The sequence below is a fragment of the Argiope bruennichi genome, chromosome 8, assembly GCF_947563725.1.
Source record: "Argiope bruennichi chromosome 8, qqArgBrue1.1, whole genome shotgun sequence".
Taxonomy (NCBI): domain Eukaryota; kingdom Metazoa; phylum Arthropoda; class Arachnida; order Araneae; family Araneidae; genus Argiope; species Argiope bruennichi.
This window is the reverse complement of record NC_079158.1, coordinates 70,326,714-70,354,272: the sequence shown is the minus strand read 5'-3', so window position 1 is coordinate 70,354,272 and position 27,559 is coordinate 70,326,714. Positions and strand designations below refer to the sequence as shown.

The window sequence follows — 27,559 nt, the reverse complement described above, 5'->3', positions numbered from 1 at the left end:
AAAGCCTTTTTCTATTTTCTCAATTAATCACATGGACAGGAAATTTTCAAATTTATTTAAACACAAGTTAAAATTGACTTCCTGTTAAGATTTATTTATCAGATTTCTATTTATGATAAGAACTTTTTAAGGAAAGGATTATTTAAACAATGACAGTGTGATCTATGTATTATTTGTAGTAACTTATTATTTTCAAATATGATAAATTTTAAAATTATTATTTTTGAATTAAATTTTACAGTTTTTCATCATAAATTGAAATGGCTTACAAAATGTTTCCAGTTATTTAAAATCAATTTTTAAAAAAATGTAAATAAATATGTTGAAATAATATTTTATTTTCAATTTTAGCTGCACTGTGGCCTGATATGCTAATTATCAAGTGTGGACAATGCTTCTGCACTTTCCCTGCTGGTTGATAGACAAATACATCAACCTCTCAAATACTTCGAGCATCTTGATTAACTGGATACATTCAATTTGGCATCTTAATCTGTCACCACGGCGCCAAACACAGCAAAATCCAATTCCTCCAATAGTGAGGGAGATTACCAGCTGGTACAACATGAAGTATTGTATTCGGCTACCAACCAGTATGAAGTGCTGGAATTTCTTGGCAGGGGTACCTTTGGTCAGGTATGCTGTTTTTCATAGTTATGGTGAATTTGGGAGTTCTTGTGAATATATTATGTAATATATGTATGTAATGGATTCAAATCCTGTTGGCTAAATAATATGTAACATTATTTGGGTTAAAGCAGAATGCAGGTTGAAGACATAGACAAAACGTTGTATTTTTAATTTCGTTTTAATATCCATTTTGAGAAAGCATAATTATTAACAAAAAGACTCAGCGCGTCACAAACACAGAATTAAGAAAGAAGGCAAAAAAGGGTCGAACAAATGATCACTAGCTTTATATAACATAGGATTTCCGGCCAGGCGCCAATTCAATGCACGTGGTGACCTTTGACACCTTTTCAAGGGCACAGAAGATAACAGTTTTTCTTGATACATAGTACTGATGGCACATTATTTTTACAGATGACTTAATTAAACCGAAAGTGGAATTGGATCACGAAATAAGAGAATATTTTAGAATGAAGTTACAATGGGCTAAATTAAGATAAAATCTTGGAAATTAATTTGGATTAAATTAAGAGTTTAAAATATCATTACATATATATAATATAAACTAATTTAATAATATTAACTATAATAATTTTCTTAAACCATGAATTAATGATTTTTCAGGTGGTTAAGTGCTGGAAGAAAGGGACCAATGAGATTGTGGCAATTAAGATCTTAAAAAATCATCCATCATATGCACGGCAAGGTCAAATTGAAGTCAGCATTCTTCACAGGTTAAGTCAAGAAAATGCTGACGAGGTAATTATAATTTTCTTTCTGTAAAAACGTTTTAAGAAGTAAATCTACTTATTTGTATGCATAATTGGAATGCATTAAAATGGATGAAGAAACTAATAATAATACTGTTTTATTTTTTAAAGGAATCTGTAGCAACCTCCAGGTGTTAAATATTTCCTTTTTTCATATAACTTTATTTTTTATTGTAAAGTATCTTTTTGTATTGCCTCAAAAATTATTGATAATAATTTTGCATTTGTAATTGCTTATTAATCAGGCAAATTTTAGAAAATACTTAAGTTGTATGATGGTTTGTATATTAGAAATTCATAAGCTTTCCATATAAAGGAATGACACAGACTTCATATTGTAATTCAATAAAGGAAAGAAACAAAGCAATTCTATTGTTATTTATAAATATACAGTAAAATTTTTAATTATGATGAAACTTCAGTTCCACTTAGAATTATAGTTATTTATGAAATGTATTAATTCTGTATCCTCTTAAACTTTTAAATCTAGCCTGTATAATTAGCCATAATTTTTAAATTCAAATGAATGCCTTGTTTTAACTTTAATTTCAATAATATCATCATGAGTTTTTGAATAGAATGCTGCTATTACTATTGGTTTTTTTTTAGTATAAATTTGAAAATGGATGTTTTTGAAATTACTAATTTTTGTAATGTATTTTTTAATGAATTTGAATTTATTTTCATGCTTTTTTTAAGTTCAACTTTGTACGTGTATATGAGTGTTTCAACCACAAGAACCATACCTGCCTTGTATTTGAAATGTTGGAACAAAATCTCTATGATTTTCTCAAACAAAACAAGTTTAGCCCATTGCCACTAAAATATATCCGTCCCATTTTGCAACAAGTTTTAACAGCTCTTCTTAAATTAAAAGTAAGTCATTCAAAACAAACTTTATTTACTATATTATGTAAATTGAATGCATGCATAACTTTTTTTATGCTTAACAACATAATAGAATTTTTTAATTATCATATTCTGTTAATGTACTGTAAAATTTTATATGCAAGTTTTAATTTTCTGAAAAAAACTGTATACTTTTGATGTTTCTGTGAAAAGATAAATTAAAATTTTTTTTACTTTTCAGCAACTTGGTCTCATTCATGCTGATTTAAAACCAGAAAATATCATGTTAGTTGAACCTGGACGTCACCCATTTCGTGTTAAAGTCATAGATTTTGGTTCTGCAAGTCATGTATCAAAAGCAGTCTGTTCTACTTACCTGCAATCTCGATATTACAGGTATTTTAAAAAATTATTTGTAAAATTTATGTATTTTTATCACAAAAAAATTTCTTTATTTTTATTTGAAACTTTTTAATTAGTTTTCACTGAATTCTCTTAATTGTGAATAGAATTTTAAAATTTTAGTGGGAAACAATGTATATTAGATGGGGGGGGGGGTGCTATCAACAATGTTTTTCTCTTTTATAAAATATTTTGCTTATTTTAATTTTTACTGTTTAGCTTCTTTATATTATTTACCAACTAATAAAGATCCCTCTAATATTGTTTAATGGGTTGTACAAATAGCAGAAATTTTTCTATAATTTATTTAAATGCTAATTTGCACTAGTTGCATGCTCAAAATTTCTTGGAATGAAATTATTTTCATGGGTTTTTTTATTAATCAAAAATAAATTAATTATCATGATACATTCTCTAAAACTCTCTTTATATATTTTAGTATTTTTGAGTAGTTAAGATTACTACACTATTCAAATATTTGATCTTTCAATTTTATTTATATGTTTAAGAAACTATACTTTATTAACTGATCAACTAAAAATGTGATAAAATGCTTGTGATGTCAGAAATTGTTTTCTACATCATTGTTTATTATGACTACATCCCATTACTACATCATTGTGAAATTGTTTTCTAATTGTGTTAGCTGAAGTTAAATAGTTAAAATTTTTATAACTGTTATAATCCTATTTTTTCATATATGTGTTTTTTTTTAAATGCCTTTAGCAGTTTTAAGTAAACATTTTGATATTAAAATAAGATAAATTTTAATATTTCTACTTTTATTATTTTATTTAGGAGTTTAACACATGAGTATTTACATGTTTTAAATCTTATTTTTTAGCACTTTAGTATGAAACCAAATGAATAATAATTTATGTTGTTCTTTCAGAGCCCCAGAAATCATTTTAGGGTTACCTTTTTGTGAAGCTATAGATATGTGGTCTCTTGGTTGTGTTATTGCAGAATTATTTTTAGGCTGGCCTCTTTATCCAGGATCTTCAGAATATGATCAGGTAATGTGTATTATATTTATAAATTTTGTTATTCTCAAAATAGTGCATTATTTCTGAAATCTTTTGAGTTTTTGTTAAATCAGGATTAATGAAAGACTTTGAAAATTTCTTATTGTGTTGAGGATTCCTGTATTTAACATTGGTAAAAGTTTTTATATCTCGTTTCTTTGAAATGTGTTTGCTATGATTTAAGTTAATTAAAGTGTTAGTAAGTAATATTCTGTCTTCTAGACAAGTGGTTATATTTCTTTTCATCTTGGAAACTGAACATTTTAATATTAATTCTATGCTGTTCTTAGTAATTACTATTTTTCTAACCATTTTTTCTTTATTTTAGATTCGATATATTAGTCAAACTCAAGGCTTGCCTGCTGAACATATGCTAAATTCAGCAACTAAAACAACACGGTTCTTTTATCGTGAAACTGATAGCAGTTACCCCTTTTGGAGACTCAAGGTAAGATTATCTTTTTAAAATCTGTAAATGATTTGCTATTTCATAAGTTAATGTTTCTTGTACTTTTATTTTTGCTAAAATTCTTAAATTGTTGCTCCATTAAATTGATTGTTAAAATAATTTATTAAGCTTGTGTGAATGAATTATTATTAATTCTTAAAGCATAATATAGTATTAAAAATCTGTATTATTGTACTAATCAAAGTTTAATTATTAAAATTGGTATTAATTTTTTATTTGGATTTAGACTCCAGAGGAACATGAAAGTGAGACAAACATTAAGTCTAAAGAGGCCAGGAAATATATCTTCAATTGTCTGGATGACATGGCTCAAGTTAATGTCCCAAGTGATTTAGAAGGAAGTGAACTTTTAGCTGAAAAACTTGACAGACGTGAATTTATTGATCTCTTAAAGCGAATGCTAACTCTTGATCAAGATCGACGAATAACTCCTGGGGAAGCTCTTAATCATAGCTTTGTAACATTAAATCATCTGATTGATTATGCTCATTGTAGCAAGTAAGTTTTTCTTATTTTTCTTGACTATCTAACAGAAAAATTTATATGTTTAGATATAAGATTTTTTATTTACCCCTTCTCTCTCCCTCTTTCTCTTTTTTCCCATAGTGTAAAGTCATCTGGACAAATGATGGAAGTATGCAGAAAAAATAGACCATCTTTTGATAACAATGGCAACCAAGTTTCTATTGTCAGTAATTTTTCATCAACCTCCAATGTAGCTTTAGCTTTTAACAACCAATTAAATAATCTTCAAAATCAGGTACATAATTCAATTTTTTTCTTAAAAGCAAGAAATTTTTTAGCATGCATAGCTAATAAATTTATTTTTATTTAAATAATAAAAATATATACAATTATTTTTGTTATACATATAATCTTACTTTTTAATATTTTTTTAATTTATCACTTATCAAAATTTAACAGCTCTCTAAGTTGTATTTTAATTTTTTTTTAATTGACTTTATTTTAGTATCAACTGCAGTCTACAAATTTTTACCAACCAACTCAAGTGGCAGCCCCTGCGAGGGTGAACATATCTCAAACACAAGGTCAACCTAGAGTAGCAGCAGTTGCAACTAATCAGTATGCAGCTGCCGCTGCTGCTGCTGCAGCCAGAGTTGATCCTTTTCAACATGCAGCCCAGTCCCTATGTGTATCATCAATTCTATGCCCATCTTACCCAGGTAAATTTTTAAATAATGCAGGTATGTTAAAAGTTAATAAAGTATTGTTTTTAATTTATTAAATTTTGATTGTTATATTTAAATATTACTTGTTTTATAGGCTTAAACTCTCCTGCTAAACATGTTGTTCCAGTGGTTGCCCAAGCTGCTCAACCACAAGCACTGCATATTCAGCCGTCTTTATTAACTCAGGTAAAAAAAAAAAAAAAATCATTAAGCACTTAGCAGTATGAAACATTATTAATTTATAATTATAAAATTTTTAAATCATTTAAAATGTATACATAATTGCATTTCCAAAAGAATAAGAAAATGTTGTGGATATTATTATTATTATTATTTCACATTTCTTTGAAAAACTGGTAAATATGTGAAAATATGATTTTGTTATTTGAGAAATTCTTCTCTTATGTATTAGGCATCTGTAAAAATTATACAATACTTAATATTAAAATTTAAAGGGGGAAAATTGTACTCTGCTAATCGGTTTTTAAATTCCTTTTACTAAATATGGTCAAATAATTTTGACTGAAATATCAACTGTGTGAGGAAAGGAGCAATAATTTAGCAGAATTTTGCATATCTGTTTGATATTTCTAATTAAATTTTTCTTGAAACACTCTTTTTCACATTTCCCCCTTGACTTCCTTGTATTTCTTCTTTGAATTGTAAATAACACAAGAAAGTAAAAAATAAGAAAGTGAGTAAGATAAAAACAAAAAATGCTTGAAGATAAATAGAATCCTGCTGATGATAAATGCACATATTAATAATAGATAATCCTAAAAGGTTTTCAGGATTTTTGCACCTTTAAAACTCTGGATAAAAATGGAAGTCCAATTTCTGATTTGAAACAGTGCATATAATTGAACTATGCTCTAAATATTTTAAATTTCAGTTTCATCTGTTGGTTTAAAGCTTTGTGAAAGGGATTAATCTTACATTTTTATCCAGTATTCTAGAGAATTAAAAATTCTAAACATTTTTTACATTATATATTAGTGATATTTGCATTTAACACAACAAGATTCCATTTATCTTGAGGCATGTTTGTTCTAGTATTACTGGCTATAATAAAAGTAAATAAATAAAAAAAGCTGGTCAAATAATCTTGACTGAAATCTCATATGTGTGAGGAAAGGAGCAATAATTTAAAAGCAGTTTTCATTATATATTAATTAAATTGATTTCCCCTGATAGGTTGGTGCTCAGCAGTATGTTCCGGTTTCAGTTGTTGAACAGAATGGACGTCAGATGCTTTTAACTGTAAGTAGGAAATACTTTGTTACATATATCCATACCTTTGAAATGTAAAATAAAATGTGGCAGTCAATATATACTCTATAATATTTTGCAGAATGCAGTACAGTCTGGATGGCCTACCAGTCGACAAATGTTTGTTCCTTCTTGGCAGCAGCTTCCAACACAGAGAGCCATCCAGCAACCCCTGTTATCTGATTCAGATTCTTGGAGTCGGTCATTAGTTTTAGAAAGAGCTGCCTTACTTTCTGATCAGCCTGCAGTCATTCCTGTGGTAAGTATTAGTCCATAGAAGCATTTCAATTATAAGATGAGTATAAATACTGATGGTAGTATGCTTAATAAGACTGTATTAATTAGCTTTAAAGAAAGTTTTGAAGGTATTTCTTCTGCATATAAGAACCTTTTTTTATCAATAATAGATAGTCACTATTTATCCTATGCTCCAATACCATTGATTTTTTTATTATTATTTATTTCCATTTAAAATAATTTTTAATTGCTGTATATGTAAAAAGCTTACAAATAAATCCAAAAATTTTTGTAATGCAAATTACTGTTTATTTGCAACATTATGAAAACATTGTCCGTCAAATTGTTTTGAATAATTTAGACATTATCTATCTTATTTATCATGTTACATATAGTATCAGTTTGGTTTGCTCGAAAAATATTTGAACTTATTTGCAAACATCACATCTAAATTCTGATTTTTAAAAAATTACGCAGTCATGGTTAGACATTTATAGAATATCTTATGATGTTTGTTCATGGAAATTCTTCCCAAGAATAATAAAAATGCTGTTTAATTATTGGATGACAATTAATAAATGGATATTAGATTCTCTCCTTATCAATTTATTACATGTTCTCATATTACTTATTATCATCTCTTAATGCATGTTCACATATAACTAATGTAGCTAAATAACTATTGAGTAGATTATCTCTGAAATGTCTGAAGATAACTTCCATTATTTCCTTTATCTCTTTTAGTCTTTGTTTTTAAATATCATATTGCTGGTTTTAAAAAAATGGAAGATAAATCATATAGTATAAGGAAATTATATAAAAAAAAAAATATTTTTTTGGACCTTGCATTGATTTATGCTGAAATAATTAATAAGTGGAAAAAAGATTATTTTATGCCTTCTGTTGGTGTATTTAACTGAAAGAAGTATTTAAAGTAGTAAAATTTGTTCCAATTACTGACTTTACTGCTAGACCTAAATAATGTATTGCAGCAGCTAAGGTTTTGATTGATTCAAGTTTCCCAATATCAAGATTTAAATATGCATGCAAAAATATTTCTATATGTTCTATTTGAATATAGTAAATTTTTCATAAAATGCTTTTAGGAGCTCCATGACACTGCAATGTATGAGCACCTTAGAGATAGAAGCAACCATTTGAATCATCTTTTACCACAAGCTGCTCTTGCAGCTTCTAATGTTCCACCATCATGGAGTGTAGTTGCAACTAATTCTAACTCATCTCAAAACAGTGTGTATAAATCACGTGATCATCATTCTTCTAGTGGAAGTAAAGTGTCATCCAGCAGCTCTAGTATCAGTACATCTACTAAGCGCCAGACTAAACTTAGGTAAATATATCTGAAAATTATTAAAAGGATACATGGCCTTTTTTTTTTTTTTTTTTTTTTTTTGTATTGTGTGGTTGGAAAAGAACATATTTTTATTTTTGATATTAGAATGTCCACTTCAGTTACTTTTATCAAAACATTAAACATAGAATTGCTTTTCTCTATTCATATGTTGTTTTGCTCAGTTATTTAATATGTGTAAATTTTTAACAAAAGCTGCCTTATTAATATATTTATATATCAGTTTGTAAAACTGGAAAATTAAGTATAAAGATTGTGAGAAATTCAGTTTTAAAATTTAATCTTAAAAATTTTTCATTATAATTTCTTTACTGTTTTTTCTTAAAATTAAAGTAATATGTAGTAGATGATTTTTAATCAATCAGTAAATTATTCACATGGTTTGTAAAATTAGTAGAATATCCTACTACACTTTAAGTAAAGATTTATGTTTAAATTACTTAGTTATGAATGTGAGAATTTATTCTTCTAACATGTAGCATATACAGCCAGCAGTAAAAATATATAACAAAGCCTTTATATTATTCCATTTCTTATGTTTAGGCCTGCAAAGGAAAAAGATATAAGCAACTGTCAACTCTCCCCTGTCAAGAAAAGAGTGAAAGAAAGTACACCTCCTAAATGGGAAAGTAACGCAAACTTGCAAAATTCTCATGATTTACAACCAAATCAAAACTGCTGTCCTCCAATTAACCAGTGGGATATTCCTCGTTCATCCAAAGCTCCAGAAAGGTTGATATCTTTTTTGCACCCATACATTAATTATTGTTGAGCTTAAAATGTATCATTTGAATGAAGACACTGTTTATGTAAACTGCCTATAGGAATTAATTTCTGTGTGCTTTATAGCATTGTAGATCAAGGCTTAAAAATTTATTTACACATTTTGCTTTGACCACTTACATTTATTTGCTTAGATTTTAATTCTTATCATATTAAATTAACATCTATATTCTGTTAAATAGCAAAAGTATTTCTTTATTTTTATAGTAATTCATAATTGAATGAACTTTTAAGTGTCATCATTAAATTATTAAAAATCTGTAATACTATTGCTTTATTTTATAGTTCTAATTAAATGTAAATATTTAAATTATTTTTTAATTAATAGTGCTTTTATGGATCTTAAGTAATAGAATAAAATAGCATTGAAAAGTTTGTATATCTTTGATTGCTTACTTTTTGAAAACTAAAGTTAAAATGTGGATATTAATTTAATTTTTAAACATTATTTATATTAAAGGTTGATGCATACTATTTTGCAATCAAATAATTTTTAATTAATATTCTCTTTATTCAGAAAATGTTGAATATTTTTTTTAACAATATTTCTTCACAGGTCTAAACTAATTATTTCTGCATCTGATAAGGAGCTACAACGCCCTACCATCATTATACATGATACACCAAGTCCTGTTGTAAGTGTAATTACCATCAGTTCTGATTCAGATGAAGAAGTAGAATCTTCCATATGGTAAGATATGCATTTAGCTTTATGCCGGGTTTGCACTTGGCCAGTTAAAGCATAGAAAAGCTGGAAATTGCTGTTTGGTCTATAGCAAGTAATAATTTCCCAATGGGATAATTACATGCTGCTGTATTGTATTTTTTTACTGTGCATGAATTTGTAGAATTTGGCGGGGGGGTGGCATGAAAAAATTTATCACTATCATAGATTAATACCAACATTTTTGCTCTTTCTATTGTGAGGTTGTGTTCTTATCGTTTTATTTGCCATTTCTTCACAATAAAAAAAGAAAAATTCAGGGAAGTCAAAACAGCAATTTATAATCAGGCATGGAGTACCTGACTCTATCTTATAAAATTCAGGCAAACATAAATTTGTCCTTTTCTGCACATGTACTGCTTATTGTTCATCTTATAACTGGCTGTGTGTAAACCTGGCTTTAGTTTAATTCTTTTAGATTTCTCTGCAAATGTTTGCTGAAAGCTTTTTGATTTTTGTGATGTTATCATTAATTTACTTTTTTTTTTTTTTTAAATCTGCGTGCATTTACTGAAGACAAGTTGACTATTTTAATGACACTATCATGATATTTTTTAGTGTAATTACTTTTGAGATAATTAATTTTGTTTGAAATCCACTAAACATATAAAAATAAAATTGCATGATACCATATCCTTAGAAGTTTTTGTTATCTAATATTTAAGCATGTTTTCTTTGCCTGAAAAATAGCATAAACGTAATGACATTTTTTTTTTTTTTTTCACTCAAGTAGGCTTTTTCAGTTATAAAATTATTAGATAGAATCATATTTTTTTATTCTTTGTTCTGGAATTGTGCTACCTGGTCCCATATTCTTTGATTTAGGAGAAGATATACAATTATTATATTTTGCTATCTAATAACTTTGTTTTTGATGTAAAATTTCTTAAAACACATGTGTCCATCTCTTGTGTTTTGCTTCAAATTGGGATATTATATGTCAATTCAAAATGATGTAATTGAAATGCATGAGCTTATTGCTTTTGGCTGGAAATAACCATGGCAAATGAAACCTCTCTTTTTTTTTTTTTTTTTTTAGTTGTGATAAAAAGAAATGTAAGGCATGTGACTCCAATAAATTGGCTAAATCTAAAAGTCTCAATATCTGTACTTCTGAAGTGTCATCTACAACTAACTGTGAGAGTGTTTTATCCCTAACACCAGAAGATGAGACTGGGTTATGCTGTGTTCAGCGTTCAACAACCAAATCAAGTATGCAATTTTATCACTTTTAAATTTCTGTATAACTTTCCCTAAACAATTGTCTCTTCAAATTAAAAGCTTTAATTATGTTGTACAAACTATATTAAATTTACTGTTAAGTAAAATATGATTTATATTTATTATAATTATTTTTTGTTCCTTAGATTTATGCAGAGGTCTTCCTCAAGGAACATCACAGCAAAACCGTAAAAATGTTATTAGCTGTGTAACTGTCCCAGATTCAGATTCTGAAGGCTATTATAGTCCTTTACAACCACTTCCTCATTTCACAACATCTGTTATTGGAAAAGTAATCAAACCTGAACCACAAAAAGAAAAAAGGTAAGTTATTGGATTTTTTTAACCTAGTTTTTTTCTTTTTATAATTGTAATCAAGTGTTGTATAATTTTTTCTTCTAGAAAAAGTTGTATTTTCTGTTTTTGGGTCCCCCCCCCCCTTTTTTTTTTAATACAAGCCTTGCCTTCAGTTAATTTTGGGTTTTCTTTATCCAAATTTACAAATTGTATACTGTAGTTCTTGTTTTGTTTTTTTAAGGAGAAAGGGAGGGGAATTTTCCTATTTTTAAAAGGCTATTGTGATTTAGAATATACTTTTATTTTATTTTAAGATAAGCATAAATAGTTTGCAAGTATGAATATTTTTCCTTTGATTATGATATTCATAATTATTAACATATTATTGAATATGTGTTGTCAATGATTATATTGTGTTGCATAAAAAGCCTTTATTAATTATTTTTGTGTATACTCACAGCTTATACAAGAACTTGACTAATTTAAGCTAAGAGGGTCATAGTAAAAATTTGATTTGACCAAAAATTCAAATTTTAAAGAAATGGGTTTCAAATCGAGTACAGCAAGTTGAACTGATAATTTGTAAGCTAAAAAAGGCACCAATAATTCATTTTTCATATATGTCAGATTTAGAACACATAATGGACATGCAGCAAATAAGAAAGTGAAGTTTTCTTTACTAAAAAAAAAATGTATTACAATACGAGTCATTTAAGGCATTACAAATTTGTTCATTAATAGCCATTCAGAAATCAGAAATAAAGATTTTTAATTCCCAATAAATCAAAATCTATTCAAAATATAGATGCTTCTTAACATCCTTACTATAATTAGAAAAAAATTCAAAATTTTAACAAATCTTTTTTTTTTTTTTTTTTCCCCAATAGAATTAGGTAATAAACATCCACTATAGTTTAATAATCACTATAAATTTGTCAATCTTTTCCTTAAAAATTTTAATTTTCTTTTTGTAGCACTCAAGCAACATCTCAAAAGAAGAGGCTTCTTGAAAAAGTAAAGAATCAAGAATATTCTGAATCAAAACCACAGTATGTTGGTCGTGTAATTGTATCTACAAAGCAAGAACTATTAGCTTACGATGAATTCTGCGAACAAACACTCTCTTCAACTAATCATTATTCAGAATGTAATCCTACTCAGAATAGTGTGTCATCTAGTGCTGTGACATCCATTTCAAGCCGGCACTCTGGAGCTGCAGAGAAAGATTCATATCAGTATTATTCAAAACAACAAGTTCAAAATTTAGAAGGCGAGAAGCTTATTAAATGTAGTAGTTCTCCTCTTCGTAGCAAAGAGGTATGTCCATTATTTATCATCTCATGAAAATATTCAATCTGCATGGCATATATATATATATTGTCACAAATCATAAATTTATGTTTCAATAACATGCAAGAAAATTAAAATCTATTTGATCAAATATACTCTTACAATCTTGAGTATTCTTATAATCTTGATAGAACTTAAAAAAAAAAAAAAAAAATACTGATTTTACAAACGTACAAAGAGTATAATCTTTTACCACACTATATTTCTCATTGCCCTATTCTTCATCATTTGAGAAAACTTATTAAACCTCAACTAAATATTTCACGAATTCTATTAAACAATAAATTGACTTAAGAAGCTCAAAATATTTTGGATTTCCTATATCATAATGAAAACAGAATTTTCCAAATTGAACAATAATTTATCCGGGTTTGTCAAGTACTGTTAAAAGTGGACAGTATCTAGTGAGGACAAGAAAAAAAAAAAATGCAAAATGAACTCTATCTGGCCTTTTGTTTATTTTTTCATTTGTTTATCCTCTTCAATCCTGAGGTACACATACATGTACTTCAATTTTTTTTATTTTTCTTATCTGGTAAAGTAAAATTTTGTCGATAAAATGCATGCATTTCAACATTTATGAATGTAGCTTCCATTTTGCATCAATAAATAGTACTATAGTTCGATATTTTTTTCATATTCATATCTATTAATTAGAGCCACAACGAAAATGGCAATGAACAAAAAACACAGCAAATATAAGTACATTTTTTAGTATTTATTATTAAAATATACGCTTGTATATTTTTTTTATAAAATATTAAGTGTCTGGTTAAAGTCATTACCAAATTATATCTTGTTATCTATAATAGAATCGGTGAAAATACAAATTTTACAAAGGTACATATTTGTGTACCTCAGGCGTTTTCGCTCACATTTTCTGCCTGCTTGTGATTCATTGCGCTGTTTATCTTTTGAGCGCTTGTTTTCAAATTGTCATTTCTTGCCCTTGAATGTATTGTATATATTTTTTAATAAATAATTCTTATGTTCTGTAATGTAATAAGATATAAATTTAAAAATATTTATTTTTTAACTTCAATAAGAAATTTAATTTTATAGCTGTCTTGTAGTCAATAATTGATATTTCAATCCGGCATTATGTATAGAATATACATAATTTTATAAGCTAATAATAATTTTTTTCGCACCAAGTGGCTTTAACTCAAAAGGAAGTTATTTAACTTTTAGAAAAAAGTGATTTTAGTGGAATCCATAGAATTTCTCATGAATCGAAAATTATGAAACCTGGCAAATGGGTCACAGATGATAGTCAAATGTGCCTTGTCAAGTAGAAAGATAATAAATTTGTGACTCTATTATCCACGTGTATAGGTAATGAGCCAATTGGAATAGGCAGAAGACAGTCAAAATAATAGAAACAAAAAGCTGATATAAAATAATCTGCTATTGTAAAACCATATAATATGGGTAGCATCGATCATTATTTTGTATATTACCGGTATGCAATAATTACAAAAAATGACCGACGTGAGCATTCAAACATTTTGTAGATTTAGTAGTTGTCAATTGCTTGGTATACTATAAAATGGTGACAAAGTGACAAGCAGAAAATGTTATGAAGTTAATGCAATTTTGAGTGCATATTATTCGGTCCTTGTTGAAATACGAGAGAATTTGCATCATCAGCAAGAAAAGAAATTAAGAACAAGTAAAAAATCATCTTTGAATGAAAATAAATTAATAGAAGGGTCATCAAATGATGGAAATGCAACTAAAAGACCATTGGAGATTTCATTACCACCATCTGGTTGAAAATACCTCTAAAAGAGCAAGAAAAATTGTCCATTCCCAATTAAAAAGAAATAATACTAGATATGTCAAGCCATCTACAATATTACATGGACGATAAGTATGAATCAAAATGCAGGTATCTAGGATGTAAATCTAGAACAGTCAAGTGCTCAAAATGCAGTATCTACTTTTGTAATACTTTTAAAAAATGAAATTTCATTCAAAATAAGGTTTAATAGATTATTAATATAATGCATTTTGTATTTTTTCATTTATAAGGTTTTAGAATAGGAAAGGTTTAGCTATTAAATAACCAGGAAAATTAAATAATTATTTTTTGTAGAGGATGCTTTAACTTGCTTAAGTCCTGAGGTACACATATGTACCTTAAAATTGTTTGATCAGCAAATATTTTTTTCTATGAACTATTGAGATGTAACAAAGGTGAAAAATCTAGAAATCAAATTTTTAAACCAATTTAAAAGAATTCAGGACTGAGGAGGTTATTTATATTTTTCATTTTACTTTTTTTGTGTGTGGGTGTTTATTTATATTTTTCTCTTTGCTTTTTTTATTTTGCAATTTTTTCTGTTTTCTAAATTTAAATTGCCTATCTTCGGTAAATTTTATAATTTACAAATTATATTTCAATGATGCTGTTGGAATATTATGTAGACTCTTCTGCTTGGGCTATTTAGAACTCCAATTTTTCTTTTTATGCCTGCTGTGCTTTTTTTTTCTTTTTTTTCCTTTGGCTGTTTTTAGCTTCTAATACACAAGATTATGAAGAGAAAAAAAAATAATAATAATAGCTAGTCCTTTGGATTTCCTATTTGAATTTTGTTTTTTATGAGCTTTTACTGGTGTAACACCACTTTTGGCACACACCTAATCATCATCCGAATAGTACACTTAAAACTAATATTATAAGTACTATGTGCTATTACCCAACTAGAAACCTTGCAAAGTCATTTTTTTTCTCTGTCCTTGAATGTGACATTGATAAGAGTTCCAAAACTAGAGCTTTTAACTAGGCTGCAAGGTTTTTATTAGTGGAAACTCATTGGAAAATATTTTGTCTCAAATTCAATTCTTTGATTCTTATTTATATTACCAATTTAAAAAAAAAAACTTATTGAAATCTTTGAGCCAAAAATAACTCTTCTGATATTTTGTATCTCTTAATTATACTTTTGATAGAATTCTATAAATTGTAAAATAAAATAAAATTACAATAAATTTAAAACCTTTTTTTTTTCTTTATATATTTCTATAAAATTATCAAAGCCAGATAAGTTTTAAAAATTATTTAACCCTTCATGCATTTTGAATTTAAAATCTTAGATAATTTATTTTGTAAAAGCCCTGAGTGGTTTTAACTTATTTGTGAAAGTAGAGCATTTGACATTAGTTATGTAGCAATGAACTGATATTTCATTTAGTTTCAATCAATTAATTGGAAATCTCCCTAATAATTTTCAACTATTTTGTCCCCTAATTTCTGTTAATTAATATTCATGTTATGTTTTTCAGAAGAGTGTGGTTGTACCCTCTAGTAGAGGTACTGTTTCTGGACGTCATTTACCTACAGTGACATCGGCCCATCTTTCACCTCTACAGCATGTTGGCCAGCCTTTGTATTTATCAACACAGGCTGATTTGTATCGGTAGGTTCTACTATAATTTTCCATTTAACAATTAACAATTTTTAACAGTTAAAACAATTTTCATTGGCTCTCTTTTTTTTATTTTTATTTTTTTTTATTTGTCTGTTCTGTAAAGATTTGGTTTTCAGTTTTAAACTAATCTAATAATATGCAACTTCCATGATAAAAGCTAGAAATTTGAAATTTTAAACATAGTTTAGAACTGAATAATAATGCAATATAAACTTGCTTTCTTCCCTGATATTGTTATTGAGTGTAGCTCTTTGGAAAGTTAGTTTTAAATTGATTGCAAAATTTCACACATACAGAACTAAAAAATAAAATAATTATTTAAATTTTAAAAAATAATATACTAAATTTTTAAAATGGGTTTAAAAGTTTAAAATTTCCCCTAGTCCAGTACAACCCCATCCTGAAAATTGGGAAATATGTTTGAAAATTTGATGTACATATTTAAAAAAAATTTATCTCAGAATTTATAGCATACATTGCTAAATAACTGATGCAGTTTTAGTGAAATAGAATAAGTTTACTAATGGTAAGTATAAGCATAACTTAAAATGTAACATAATTTCATTTAAAGTAGAATTTCTTGATATCATTCTAAATTTATTGATAAGAATTTCTCTCATTGAGATATTTCATTATTAATATAAGGAATATCAATTAATTTCAAAATTTCTTTTATCCTTTATTCATAATAAAGGATTAAAATATTCGTCAGCAGTGCTGTTTTTGTAAATACAGCTGGTATTATTTTATATGAAATCAAATATTTTTCCTTCTGAAAACTTGTAATTGAATGAACTTAAATGTTATGTTATTGTTTAACTGCCTATTATTTAACAGTTTTTGTCAAATACAAATTCCTTGATTACTTTTATACTTTATCAGCTTTTTTTTGTGCCTTATTTTTGTGTAAAGAAGTATATACAGTTTAATTTTTATACATTAAATTTGAAGATGTCCAAAGGGGGGGATTCATTTTGTAAAAATATAAAAAAAATACTTAATGCAAATTTTTGAGGGTAAAAAATATTAAAATCTCAAAAAAAAACTTTTTTTTTAACAAAAATAAGTAAATAAAACAATTTTATTAAATTGATAATAGTGTCCTTGTAATTCTATACATTTTAATTCTATCTTTATTTTCCGTTCCTTTTCTTTTCTTTTTTATGGAGCTGAGCTTTAAGGTTTTTATTTAAGGGCCATATTCATTGTAATATAAGTTTATCTTTAAATTTTTTTAAATAAAAATCTCTCATGAAGTTAAGGAAAAAAAATTCATGGAACAGAAATTTAGATTAGCTTGGCCCACTGGCAAGTGTTTTTCTTCCCTCCCCTGAAGCATTTTTTGAAAATTTTTATTGTAATAAACAGTTGTTATTGTTTTTTTAATTTATATTCCTTTTTATAAATGAAATTAATTATCAATTTTTGTTTCATGTAAAAATTTATTCTATGAACTTAAATTGTTTTGCTGTTGAATAATCAAAATTACTGGAAGAATTCAAAATATACTTCTCAGTTTATAGATTGAAAAAATCTGAATCATAAACTGCAATGCAAATATTCCATTCATAATTTGCATGGTATTTTCAAATAGAATTTCATTTTTCTGTAACTGGGCTCTGATTCATTAAGTTAATGTTATTCATATTTTCAAAGAAAAAAAAAATAATCTTGATTTACTGTCTGCTGATGATGGTTAATATTTGTCATTTTCAGAGATTATTGCCGGCCTGCTGTATATGTGACATCTAACTTGTCACATCAAGGATACCTTTCAGCGCCCAGTCAACCCCCAAAATATGTGCTTACTCCAGGACAACTTTCATCTGCTTCATTTTCCACTGCACAACTTCCTATTCCACCACCAGCTCATCATCATCACAGTTCAAACCGCTCATCCATAACAGCTACTGTACCATATGCATCAGCTCACTCTTCATCACATCCCTTACCTGCTCATCTTCAGCCAGCATCGGCCAATCCAGCCAGTGGAGTTTTACCAGCATCTGCTGTATCCATAGCTCCTTTTCCTAGTGTCCCAGCTCTGGCACCTCCGCCTTTTAGCTACAGTCTGAACCCACTGAGTCCTGCAAAAGCTTCCTATAATCCATTGTACCAAATGTTTCCAGAGTAAATTATCCATTGGAACTGTTTGGTTGAAGTGTTGCATTGTCTACTTAGGATAATCTGTAATTCAGTGATAGTAGATGGGCAAATTTTATACAATGTTTCCGGCAATTTTAAGAAAAGCCGTTGTGCAATGAACAGGCTGCATTATTTGTGACCAAAATACAAGCTATCTTGTGATGTTTGTTGATGTGTGCTGTTTCTTTTTCTTTTTTTTCTACGTTTATTTCCTTTAATATTTGTTTGAATTGTGCACTTATACACTGTGCATAGTCAGCAAAGAATGCAAGATGAATTTTCGACTTTATTTCTCTTGTTGTACATTGACTGACGTGATGTATTAGCATGCATAAATTTCTATGTAAATAAATTGTATATATGCAAGTGTAAGTTTTAAACTGATTGGTCTTCATTTATGAATGTAAATAGCTATTATTTAATGGGCTGCAATTAGACTTTTATTTTTATAGTGTACAAAAATGGAGTGTTTTGTGCAGAGTGTGAACTTTTTACCATTTTTCAATGTCATTATTCACCTATTGTGATTTTAACAACCATCACTTTTACACTTAATAGCTGAACTTGTTGGCTATTGACATTAGAGTTTGAATATGTATTATATTTTGTAGTGTATTTACATAGAATATAATTACATAGTTTTAAATAGGTTAGTATTTCTAGTGTATTTAGATTTGAATGTGAGTGAAGAACTTTTTCTCATATTTTTTAAATAATTATCATCATCTCTTGGATATTACCTTTGTGGTTTTCAGAAAGCTCTATGTTTTTTTTTTGTTTTTTTTCTTTTGAAGTTATGTTTTGGTTATGGGTTAGTTTGAAAAGCATATTATTTTAGATTTTTATGTGGTCTCTCCCTTACCAGATAGCTTTAAAAGCAAATCTGAGTTTTAGTTGCTTTGTTTGCTTTATTTAATATCAGTGTATTTTTATTCATTATTTCATAATTCAAGTTAAGTTTGTTGTGTAGTTTTAATTGATATTTATTTCAACTGGTTGGTGATTCTATGTGCACAAATTCAATGATTATTTTGCATCAATTAATCAAAATAATATTTATATTCTTTGAATTAAGTTGCATATTTACTAACTTCAGATATTTTACTTAAATATAGGATTTTATTTTTACTGTAGAAAGATTAAAATTATTGATTTGCATGTTGTTTGCCTTTGAATATTAATCCTTTTGAAATTCTTTACTTTTTGATAATCCCTGTGAATTAAAATATTTAATAGCTTAATTTCTCTTTCTTAATGTTTATTCTTTGATAACACTTCACTTTTGGGACCATAAGAAATTAAATTAATTAAAATAGTGATGTAGTTTAAAAAATTATATAATATTAGAAAGTTTATTATATTTATGTATTGTTTCAAAAAAAAATTCTTAAAAATAATTCAAGTCTGTAATTTCTTTTCTTCTATATATTGTTTGATAATTTTTGATTAATAAAACAACATGAGCATCAATCTACTGTATTTAGAATTGAGTCATACTTAAATTGTTTTCTTTGTTATATTTATTCATATTTATTTTATTCTTGTATGTAAAAAGTACTAAAATATATTATTTGCTGATAACTGTCTAAATTTTTAATTCATTTAATTTAATTTTAATGTATTTATTCATTTTTAATTCAATTTTGTATTTCTTTCTCAGAATTTAATGTCTTTTTTTTAATTTATTTATTATGCTTTTTTTTTAATTAATAAGAATTGATTAATATTGGTACAAATCTTTTGTCCAATAAGGACATATATTTTTAATAAATTAAATCTATGCATTTGTTTCTTCTAGTGACTTTATTGTGTATCATTATTAAGATATTAGAATTATCCAGGAAGTAATTGAATAAAAATTGAAGTGACGTGTTATCTAAGCATGATATATTTTTAAAATTTCTGTTTGAAATTTTTAATGGTAGATAACATGGTGTATTTGATATTTTGTGCTCACTCCATAAAATATTAAACTTTTCATATTTCACTTGCAAAGTTGTTTCAAGTTTAATAAAGAAAAAAAGACATAGAAAATAGTTAGAATTGCAAAAATTAAATTGATTGAGTAACTTTCATTTAATAAATTTTATAGAGAAAGTAAATAGTCTTTTCTTATAATGGTGTTCATAAAGACTTTTCAGAAAACAAAACATTGCAAAGTTTTTATTTATTATTATTATTTCTTAAATTACCTAATTGGAGTGTTTTCTTTGTATAGTAATTATTGAAATAGTTTCCTTCTGTAAGAGATAATTACTACAACTATTCAGTTCTTAAATTTTAAAAAATATTCAAAATCCATTAAATATTTTTCTTTTTGAGAAAATAACAGTAAATAGATTTTGAATTATTGATTAGCGAGTTTTAGCAAAATTAAATTTTTAATGTGTTTTCCTGTTGTATGCAATGATTTATTTTTATGGAGTAATCACAAAAATCATAATTTATGATGTTAATTGCTTTATGATTTCACACTGTGTATATTTTATGATAATTATAGCATATATTTGGAAAATAAAATATAATGCTGTTTTGCTTTTTTATTATTATAAGAATTGTAAATATACTATTAGCTTTTGAGCTAGTGTTTTAGGTGCCAATTTGTTTAATTACTGAGATTAATGACATCCTCAGGTTCTGTAAAAATGATTGAAAAAAATGCTCAAAATGAAGTTGTTCACATTGCAGAAAATTTTTTTATTTGAAATCTGAATAAAATCTTATCTGTATGGATGAAAATTTAGTAACTATTGTTATTTACATCACTGGTATGAAAAGTAACATCGCTATTATGTTATGCATTTTTTTTGTGTGTATAATAACTTTCATATAAAATTGAAAGCATAGTTGAATTAATCAACATCATATTATATATAACAGTTTAATTTTGGTGGTTTGTGAAACTGTAACTTTTTATTATAAATTTGCCACATGAAATTTTTCAAAAATAAGCAATTACATTCATTTTATTATTCATTACTATTAGAAACTTGATGGAAAATAAACTGTTTGAAATAATCCTTTATAATTTATAAATTTTTGCAGGCTGCATAAATATTACTCTCTGTTTTATTTTTTTGTATTATATGCCATTTTTTTGTGTGAAATCCTTTTATTTTTTGTTTAAATAAGATAAAAGATTGAGTAAAAATATTGAATATATTGGCAGTTTTTTCAAAGCTCAAACAGAGAGTTTATATTTATGCTAATAGTCTTTAAATCCTTTCTGTTAACTAAATTATGCAGTGATTGAAAGTTTAAAATTCAAAAATAATAATAATAGTAATTTTTTTATAAAAAAATACATTAATTTGCCATTTTAAATGATAACATTTATCTGAAATAAAAACTTAACATTACTATGGGTTTCTGTACTTTCATAGCTTCTGTTGAAAAGGAAAATGTAATTTCCAATAAAAATTAATTATGTGCATGAAATACAATTTTGATGTCATTAATTTAATTTTACCAAAAAAAAAATACTATTATGTTCTGTATTTTTTTTATCATTATTAATATCAAAGTAATGAATAGCTAGGTAAACAAATTATTAGCAGCAAATAATTTATGTTTGTTCAAGATTTTTTTTTAAATGAAATAATATGTGTTTTATTTTCTGTTTGATATAGCTTTAGTTCTCAAATTCGAATTTTTCTGCCAGTGATGTGTTACCTGTAGTGTGGATACTGTAGATTACAATGTGAATTATTCTAAATTATTAATTTTAGTGAAAGTTTTTGTATTGCTTTTTTTATTATGTATATTTGTATTTTGTGCAGTGGACTCTTTATGTGATATACATTTGCCCTCCATGCTGTGCTATTAAAAGTACTGGAGAAAGATTTACTGAAAAGAGAGATAAATTTGTGAAAATTTTTCTTAGTGTTTTTATATCTATTGGTATATTCACACATTCTCGTTATTTTTGCATTGTTGCTTATCGATGTAGAAGTACATTTATATTACTATAGCAACAGTTTGTTTCTCAAACTTTTCTTCATTCTAACTCCATTCTCACCATTTCATTCTAGATTTGTGATCTGTGTTGTGCATTGCATTTCATTCTTAGTTCTGTGTAAAAGTATACTTTTTATTAATCTTATGATTCATACCAACTATTACATGATATTTGTTGGTATAGTGATATTACTGGTGTTAGCTTTACTAGTCTTACAAATATAACCTGTTGTACTGTTTAATGGATTTATATCAGAGTAGATAGATTTGTATTTATTGTGCATCACTTAATATTTGGCATATATTACCTCTGTATCTTTGATGCATTGGTGATGTTGTATGTTGCCTTGGGGTTTTATACTGTGAGTGCAAAGTAGCATTTCGATGAGGAAATAAAATTGATATGTGATTCATTATATATAAATATACATGTATGTATGCATATATATACACACACACTATATAAATATATAAAAGCGTAATGGTGGTATGTTACTCTTTTTCAAATATTGAATACATTACTTCTAGGGAACTGTTCATTTAGGATTTTTCCACCTGTACGCATTCATATACTTATTGATTGTTAGACTGTTGCTGTTTTTAGCATTTGCTGTTTAAAACATATATGTTATCTCTGACTGGCATATTATTTGTCTAATTAGCAATCTTAGTTCTACTAGGCATGTTCATGTTTCATTAATGTTTGCCAGATAGTGGCATTTGTAATTTGATTCCATATTGCATAATTTACTCTAAATGTTATACATGTAACTGCTGTGTAGAGTTTACATTTTCCAGTGTATTTCTGCCGTTTATATACACTAGATACCTTTTGTGTCCTTTATGCAATAACACGTTATGTAAAGAAATCAAGTTTTTCACGTCGCTGTTTCTTAACCTCCTCAGGGTCATATAAAGCATTATTAATATGTATCTTCTCCTTTTGGTCACATAAGTATATTCGTATGTTTGCTATATTTGAGCAAATAATTGTCTGCAAATTTAGAATGACATAATTCTTGATTAGAATTTGAGTAGAGCCATTTTTACATTTGCTTTTGTTTTGATTTAGTGTGTGTTTTTTTTCCATTGCATTAATATATGCGGTATTTAGGCTTTTGTTTGGATTAAATATAATTTCATATTTCCTTTGTATTTGTCTTGAAACAATTTTACATGAATACATTTTATTGGATTGCAAGTTTGATCTTAAGATATTATTTACTATTAGTTTAAATAAAGATGAAATACTTTTAAAAAAATCAATTTTTAAATATTTCAACATATGTTTAGTTTTTTTTTAAATTAGTTTTTAAGAGCATTTTATTCTGTTTTGTGCTTGATAGTTTTAAACTTTTTATTATTATTATTGAAAAACTATGCATTGTAAAACCCAGAAAACTGCACCTTTATTTCTTACTTTTGCAACATTTTTAAGAAATATGATCTTTAAGACAATTATGGGATTTGTTTTATTATTGTCAATTTATGTATTCTCTAGACTTTTCAATTATTTTGATAGTTCCCTATTGCTAGATTTTTTTTATATTTTTGAGATCATCCATGCAAGAAATAAATGAAACAAGTCAATAAAAATTTTGAGTATTTTATTATTAAAGAATTCCAGGATTTATAAATGTTAAATGTTTGCTGTGAAACTGTTTATTCAGTATTTTTCAGTTTAGTAATAAATAATGCAAATAGTATTGAAAATCTTATTCTGGCCCAAAGTATGAACAGTTGTTTTCTTCTAGAATGCCTTATGTCACATTCATGAAAGGTTGTGGTGGTCTTCTGCTCAACTTCTATAGTTGTTTATAATTACCAAAAATATTGTGATTAAATAACCAAATGAGTTTGTTTCAAATGTATTTATGTGTGTATGTACATTTTTTATTATTATTATTATTTCTTATCATCAGTTCCTAGATTATAATCTATTTTCTCACCTTAAAGATGATCTTTAAAAAGAATGCATTCGTATAAAGTATATTTCTATTACAAGTTACAATTCTTCGATTCAGATGTGTGCTAAATTATCTAGAGATATTCATAAAGTAACTTTTATTATAAAGCAGTATTACAAAAATTTGTGATTGACATTCAGGAATATTCGTAATTCCTCTGAACAAATTTATCTAGTCCATCATTTAATTTATAAATGAAAATTTTTGGTACATGTCATTCTATAAAATTTAAGCTTGATTGCTTTAACATGATCTTTATAAAACGTTCATTGTTGAAATTTTATTTGATTACTATTGTTTTGTATCTTTTTTTATAAATGTTTTCCAGCAAAAAATTTGGATTAAAAGCTAATTTTTTTAGAAATTTATTATTTAATTTTTATAACAACATTTTTATTTTTTTCGAACCTGCCATAATTAAATAAAACAAATGTTCATTTTTAATAAATTAATGATTCTAGAAATAGAGCAAATGCATATAATTTTTTTAAGTTATCTAGTAATGGGGAGAATTTAACAAATTCTTATTAATTTTCATTTACTTGAAAATTTTGTGAAGTATATGAAATGTTAAGACTCGAGCATGGATTTGTGGTCAAATTTTTATTAGCAGTTATTTTCATGTAAAAACTCATTCTTTCCATTTGTCTGAAAATTTTCTGTAATACTGCTTTGTGTTTTGAGTGCTCTTTTAATCAAAAATATTGATTGACGAATTTTAAAGTGAATTTTCTTTATATGTGGGAAATTTCTATTCTATCAAAGTAAATATTATACCTGTTTGTGGAAATACAAAGCAATGTTATTGCATATCTGAAATTTTCATCATTTATATATGTATGTGCACTTTTTCAATGGTATGAGTTATTTTGCAAGTGTGAATACTTTTTGTATTCTATTTCATTTTAATATCTATAAATTTCATTTATTTAAGAGATAAAAAGTGCAAAAGTGTGTTTTTATATTAAATTCTTGTGTTCCTTATCATGTATTTTATCATTGTAATGTTTGTTGTGATTGATTCTCATCTTAAATGACATATTTCTAAAATATGCTTTTAAACTATGTAACTTTACTATTACTTTCATGCAGAATTGTTAATCTTTTGTCTTGCTTTGTTTTTTCTATTTTCATCACTTAGGTTTGTGTCCATATTGTATTTATTCATGCAGGCTTTTATTTTGCATGTAATGGTCAGTAAGCTCTGCAACTAAATTTCTTACAGATTTACATAAGTGTAACTTAGCAAAACTCTCGGTGTATTTTGAATTGATCGCATCAAGCTAGTATAAATTTTTGGATCTATGCAGATATATGAAAAGGCTAAATTTTGGTTTAGTTTAATATAATTTTATTATTTAATTTCTATTATAATCATATATTCATTTTTATTCTGACATTAATATTAATTATATTAAATCTAAGTTTGAGTCGATTGCTTCGTTTATCATTTCTAGTTTTGTATCCATCATAAGTTTTATTTTATTCTCAATTTAGTGAATAATTTTTTTTTATTATCTTGTGTGATAGTATAGATAATGCCAATTGGCTTAGTAGACTAAAAAGACAACTGTCATTGTTTCCTACCAATGGAAAAACACCTTTGTAAATAGTTGAGAGTAATTTTTCACTTAAAATTCTACAAAAGAATCTGTGAGCTTATTTGTGTATGGAAGCTAATAATGTGTAAATTAGACTTGTAGTCTTTAATTCAATATCTCAGATGCATTCTGCGTGGTTTTTATGCATTGAATATAATAAATGTTACAATTGCTTTGTGTGCATATGAGGTCTCTTATTCAATGTATTGTCTCAGACTCTTTTAATTATTGGTGTAATTACCATGCTATTTGTGCTAATTGAAAAAAAAAAAAGACTTATTTCTATAATATTGTATTGATAAATTGCATAAATCAACAAGTACAAAAAGAAATATTTAAAAATAAAATCGTCCAAAATGTGTTGCTACAAATGTATTTTGGAGCTCAGGTAGAAAAGAAATTTCTATGTTTAGTTACTTTCTGTCTGACATTTGGTCAAATATCCTTTCCACGAAATTTCTTCCCGACACAAAACTAACACAGTTTATTCTTAGAATTTGGACTGCGCGATCCATTCCTAGTGATAAGGTCTCGGCTTCGGAACCGGAACATTTCAGATTCGAAACCCGATTACCCCGAAGAACCATCGGGTGTAAGCGGGTCTTGTGCAAGTTAAATCCGTCGGGCCAAACGTTCTCCCACTGGTGTTGTGAGTAAGTATGGGGGAGGGGGGCAGCTCAGGTGTCATCCTCTTCCCCTGACCGCTTTACAAAATTACACGAGGTCCGTCCTAAAACAGCCCTAGTATATGAAAGGGGACGTTAATATAACTGAACTAAACTGTGTGATTCTTTATAAGATGTACTTATTACACTTACCAGATGACTATTTTATACCAAACACCTATCTGCAATCGTCTGTAAGAAGGTTTCAGCTTTGATGTCGGAAGCTTATAGATTCGAAACCGACTCCATTATAGTGCTGTTGTTTAAGCAGTTCTGCTGAAAGTTAAATTTGTTGGCACGAAATTTTGCCGAGGAAGATAGCCAGTTCATTCGTCGTGGTCGTTTTCTGACCTCGGTTCATGTTTACAGGATTTATCCGGAAGCACCCCGTGTTACAAAACAGTACGGAAATACACAATTTGTGTTCATATATCCAGGAGGTATTGGACGAATATTTGGATACATAATAGAGATTTTCTAATAACAATTTTGATACAGAACATGGACTCTAATTTGGGGGCGACTTCTTATTTTTTTTTGTGTATAAGCTGTAGCTAAGAGTAATATGAATTTCACTAATGTTTTATCAATATAACTGATAAAATTGCTTTGTAAATTTTGCTGATTTATAGTCCTGGAGAGTTAGTAATATCGTTATAAATATTGATCAAATTTGGAGTTCAAATTGAGCACCGAAAGTTTAAACCACCAAAAGATTGATCTGAGTTAAGGAATCATTTGCACTTTTTAAAAACTGCATGGATTTAAAAATGCGGTTAATAGATTCGAAAATCGAATTTTTGTTTTAGACGTGTTTTTTCCAACCGTCTGAAACATAACTACACTTATAATCACAAAGATCATATTGATAATCGACCACTTACTGTATTTCAAAATGACAGGCGTCTATAGTTAAAGATGTTAAATTCATGTACCGAATTTTATCCCTCTGACTATATTTATTTTGTAGTATTCGTGTTAATTTATTTTCGAATAACCGGACAGACAGACTTTTTGTGAACTTATTTTGCAAAATTTGATTGAAATATATGAATTCGGGGTTAAAATCCTATACTAAATTTCATCGGTCTTATTCAAGGTGATTTTGAATTATCCTTCTCTCACAAGAAAGGCCTTTTACTTTTTTTCTTGAGGCAGGTGCCCAAAGCGGAAATTTGTCGAAATCTCCACTGAATTTTTTG

The 27,559-nt window shown here is 27.0% G+C and overlaps 1 protein-coding gene across 1 annotated transcript; it reads left to right on the top strand.

Annotated features, from left to right (window-relative positions):
* The first annotated feature begins 492 nt into the window (after positions 1-492).
* On the top strand, positions 493-25,877 carry LOC129980521 (homeodomain-interacting protein kinase 2-like). The gene is made up of 20 exons (XM_056090856.1): positions 493-636; positions 1,255-1,389; positions 2,100-2,276; positions 2,491-2,645; positions 3,544-3,667; positions 4,005-4,124; positions 4,372-4,643; positions 4,752-4,905; positions 5,116-5,329; positions 5,430-5,521; positions 6,530-6,595; positions 6,687-6,863; positions 7,948-8,192; positions 8,757-8,945; positions 9,553-9,687; positions 10,760-10,932; positions 11,088-11,265; positions 12,213-12,555; positions 15,877-16,010; positions 17,739-25,877. Exons 3-20 carry the CDS (start codon positions 2,163-2,165, stop codon positions 18,154-18,156), a joined length of 3,303 nt encoding a protein of 1,100 aa, XP_055946831.1. The 5' UTR covers positions 493-636; positions 1,255-1,389; positions 2,100-2,162; the 3' UTR covers positions 18,157-25,877.
* Positions 25,878-27,559: the final 1,682 nt, after the last annotated feature.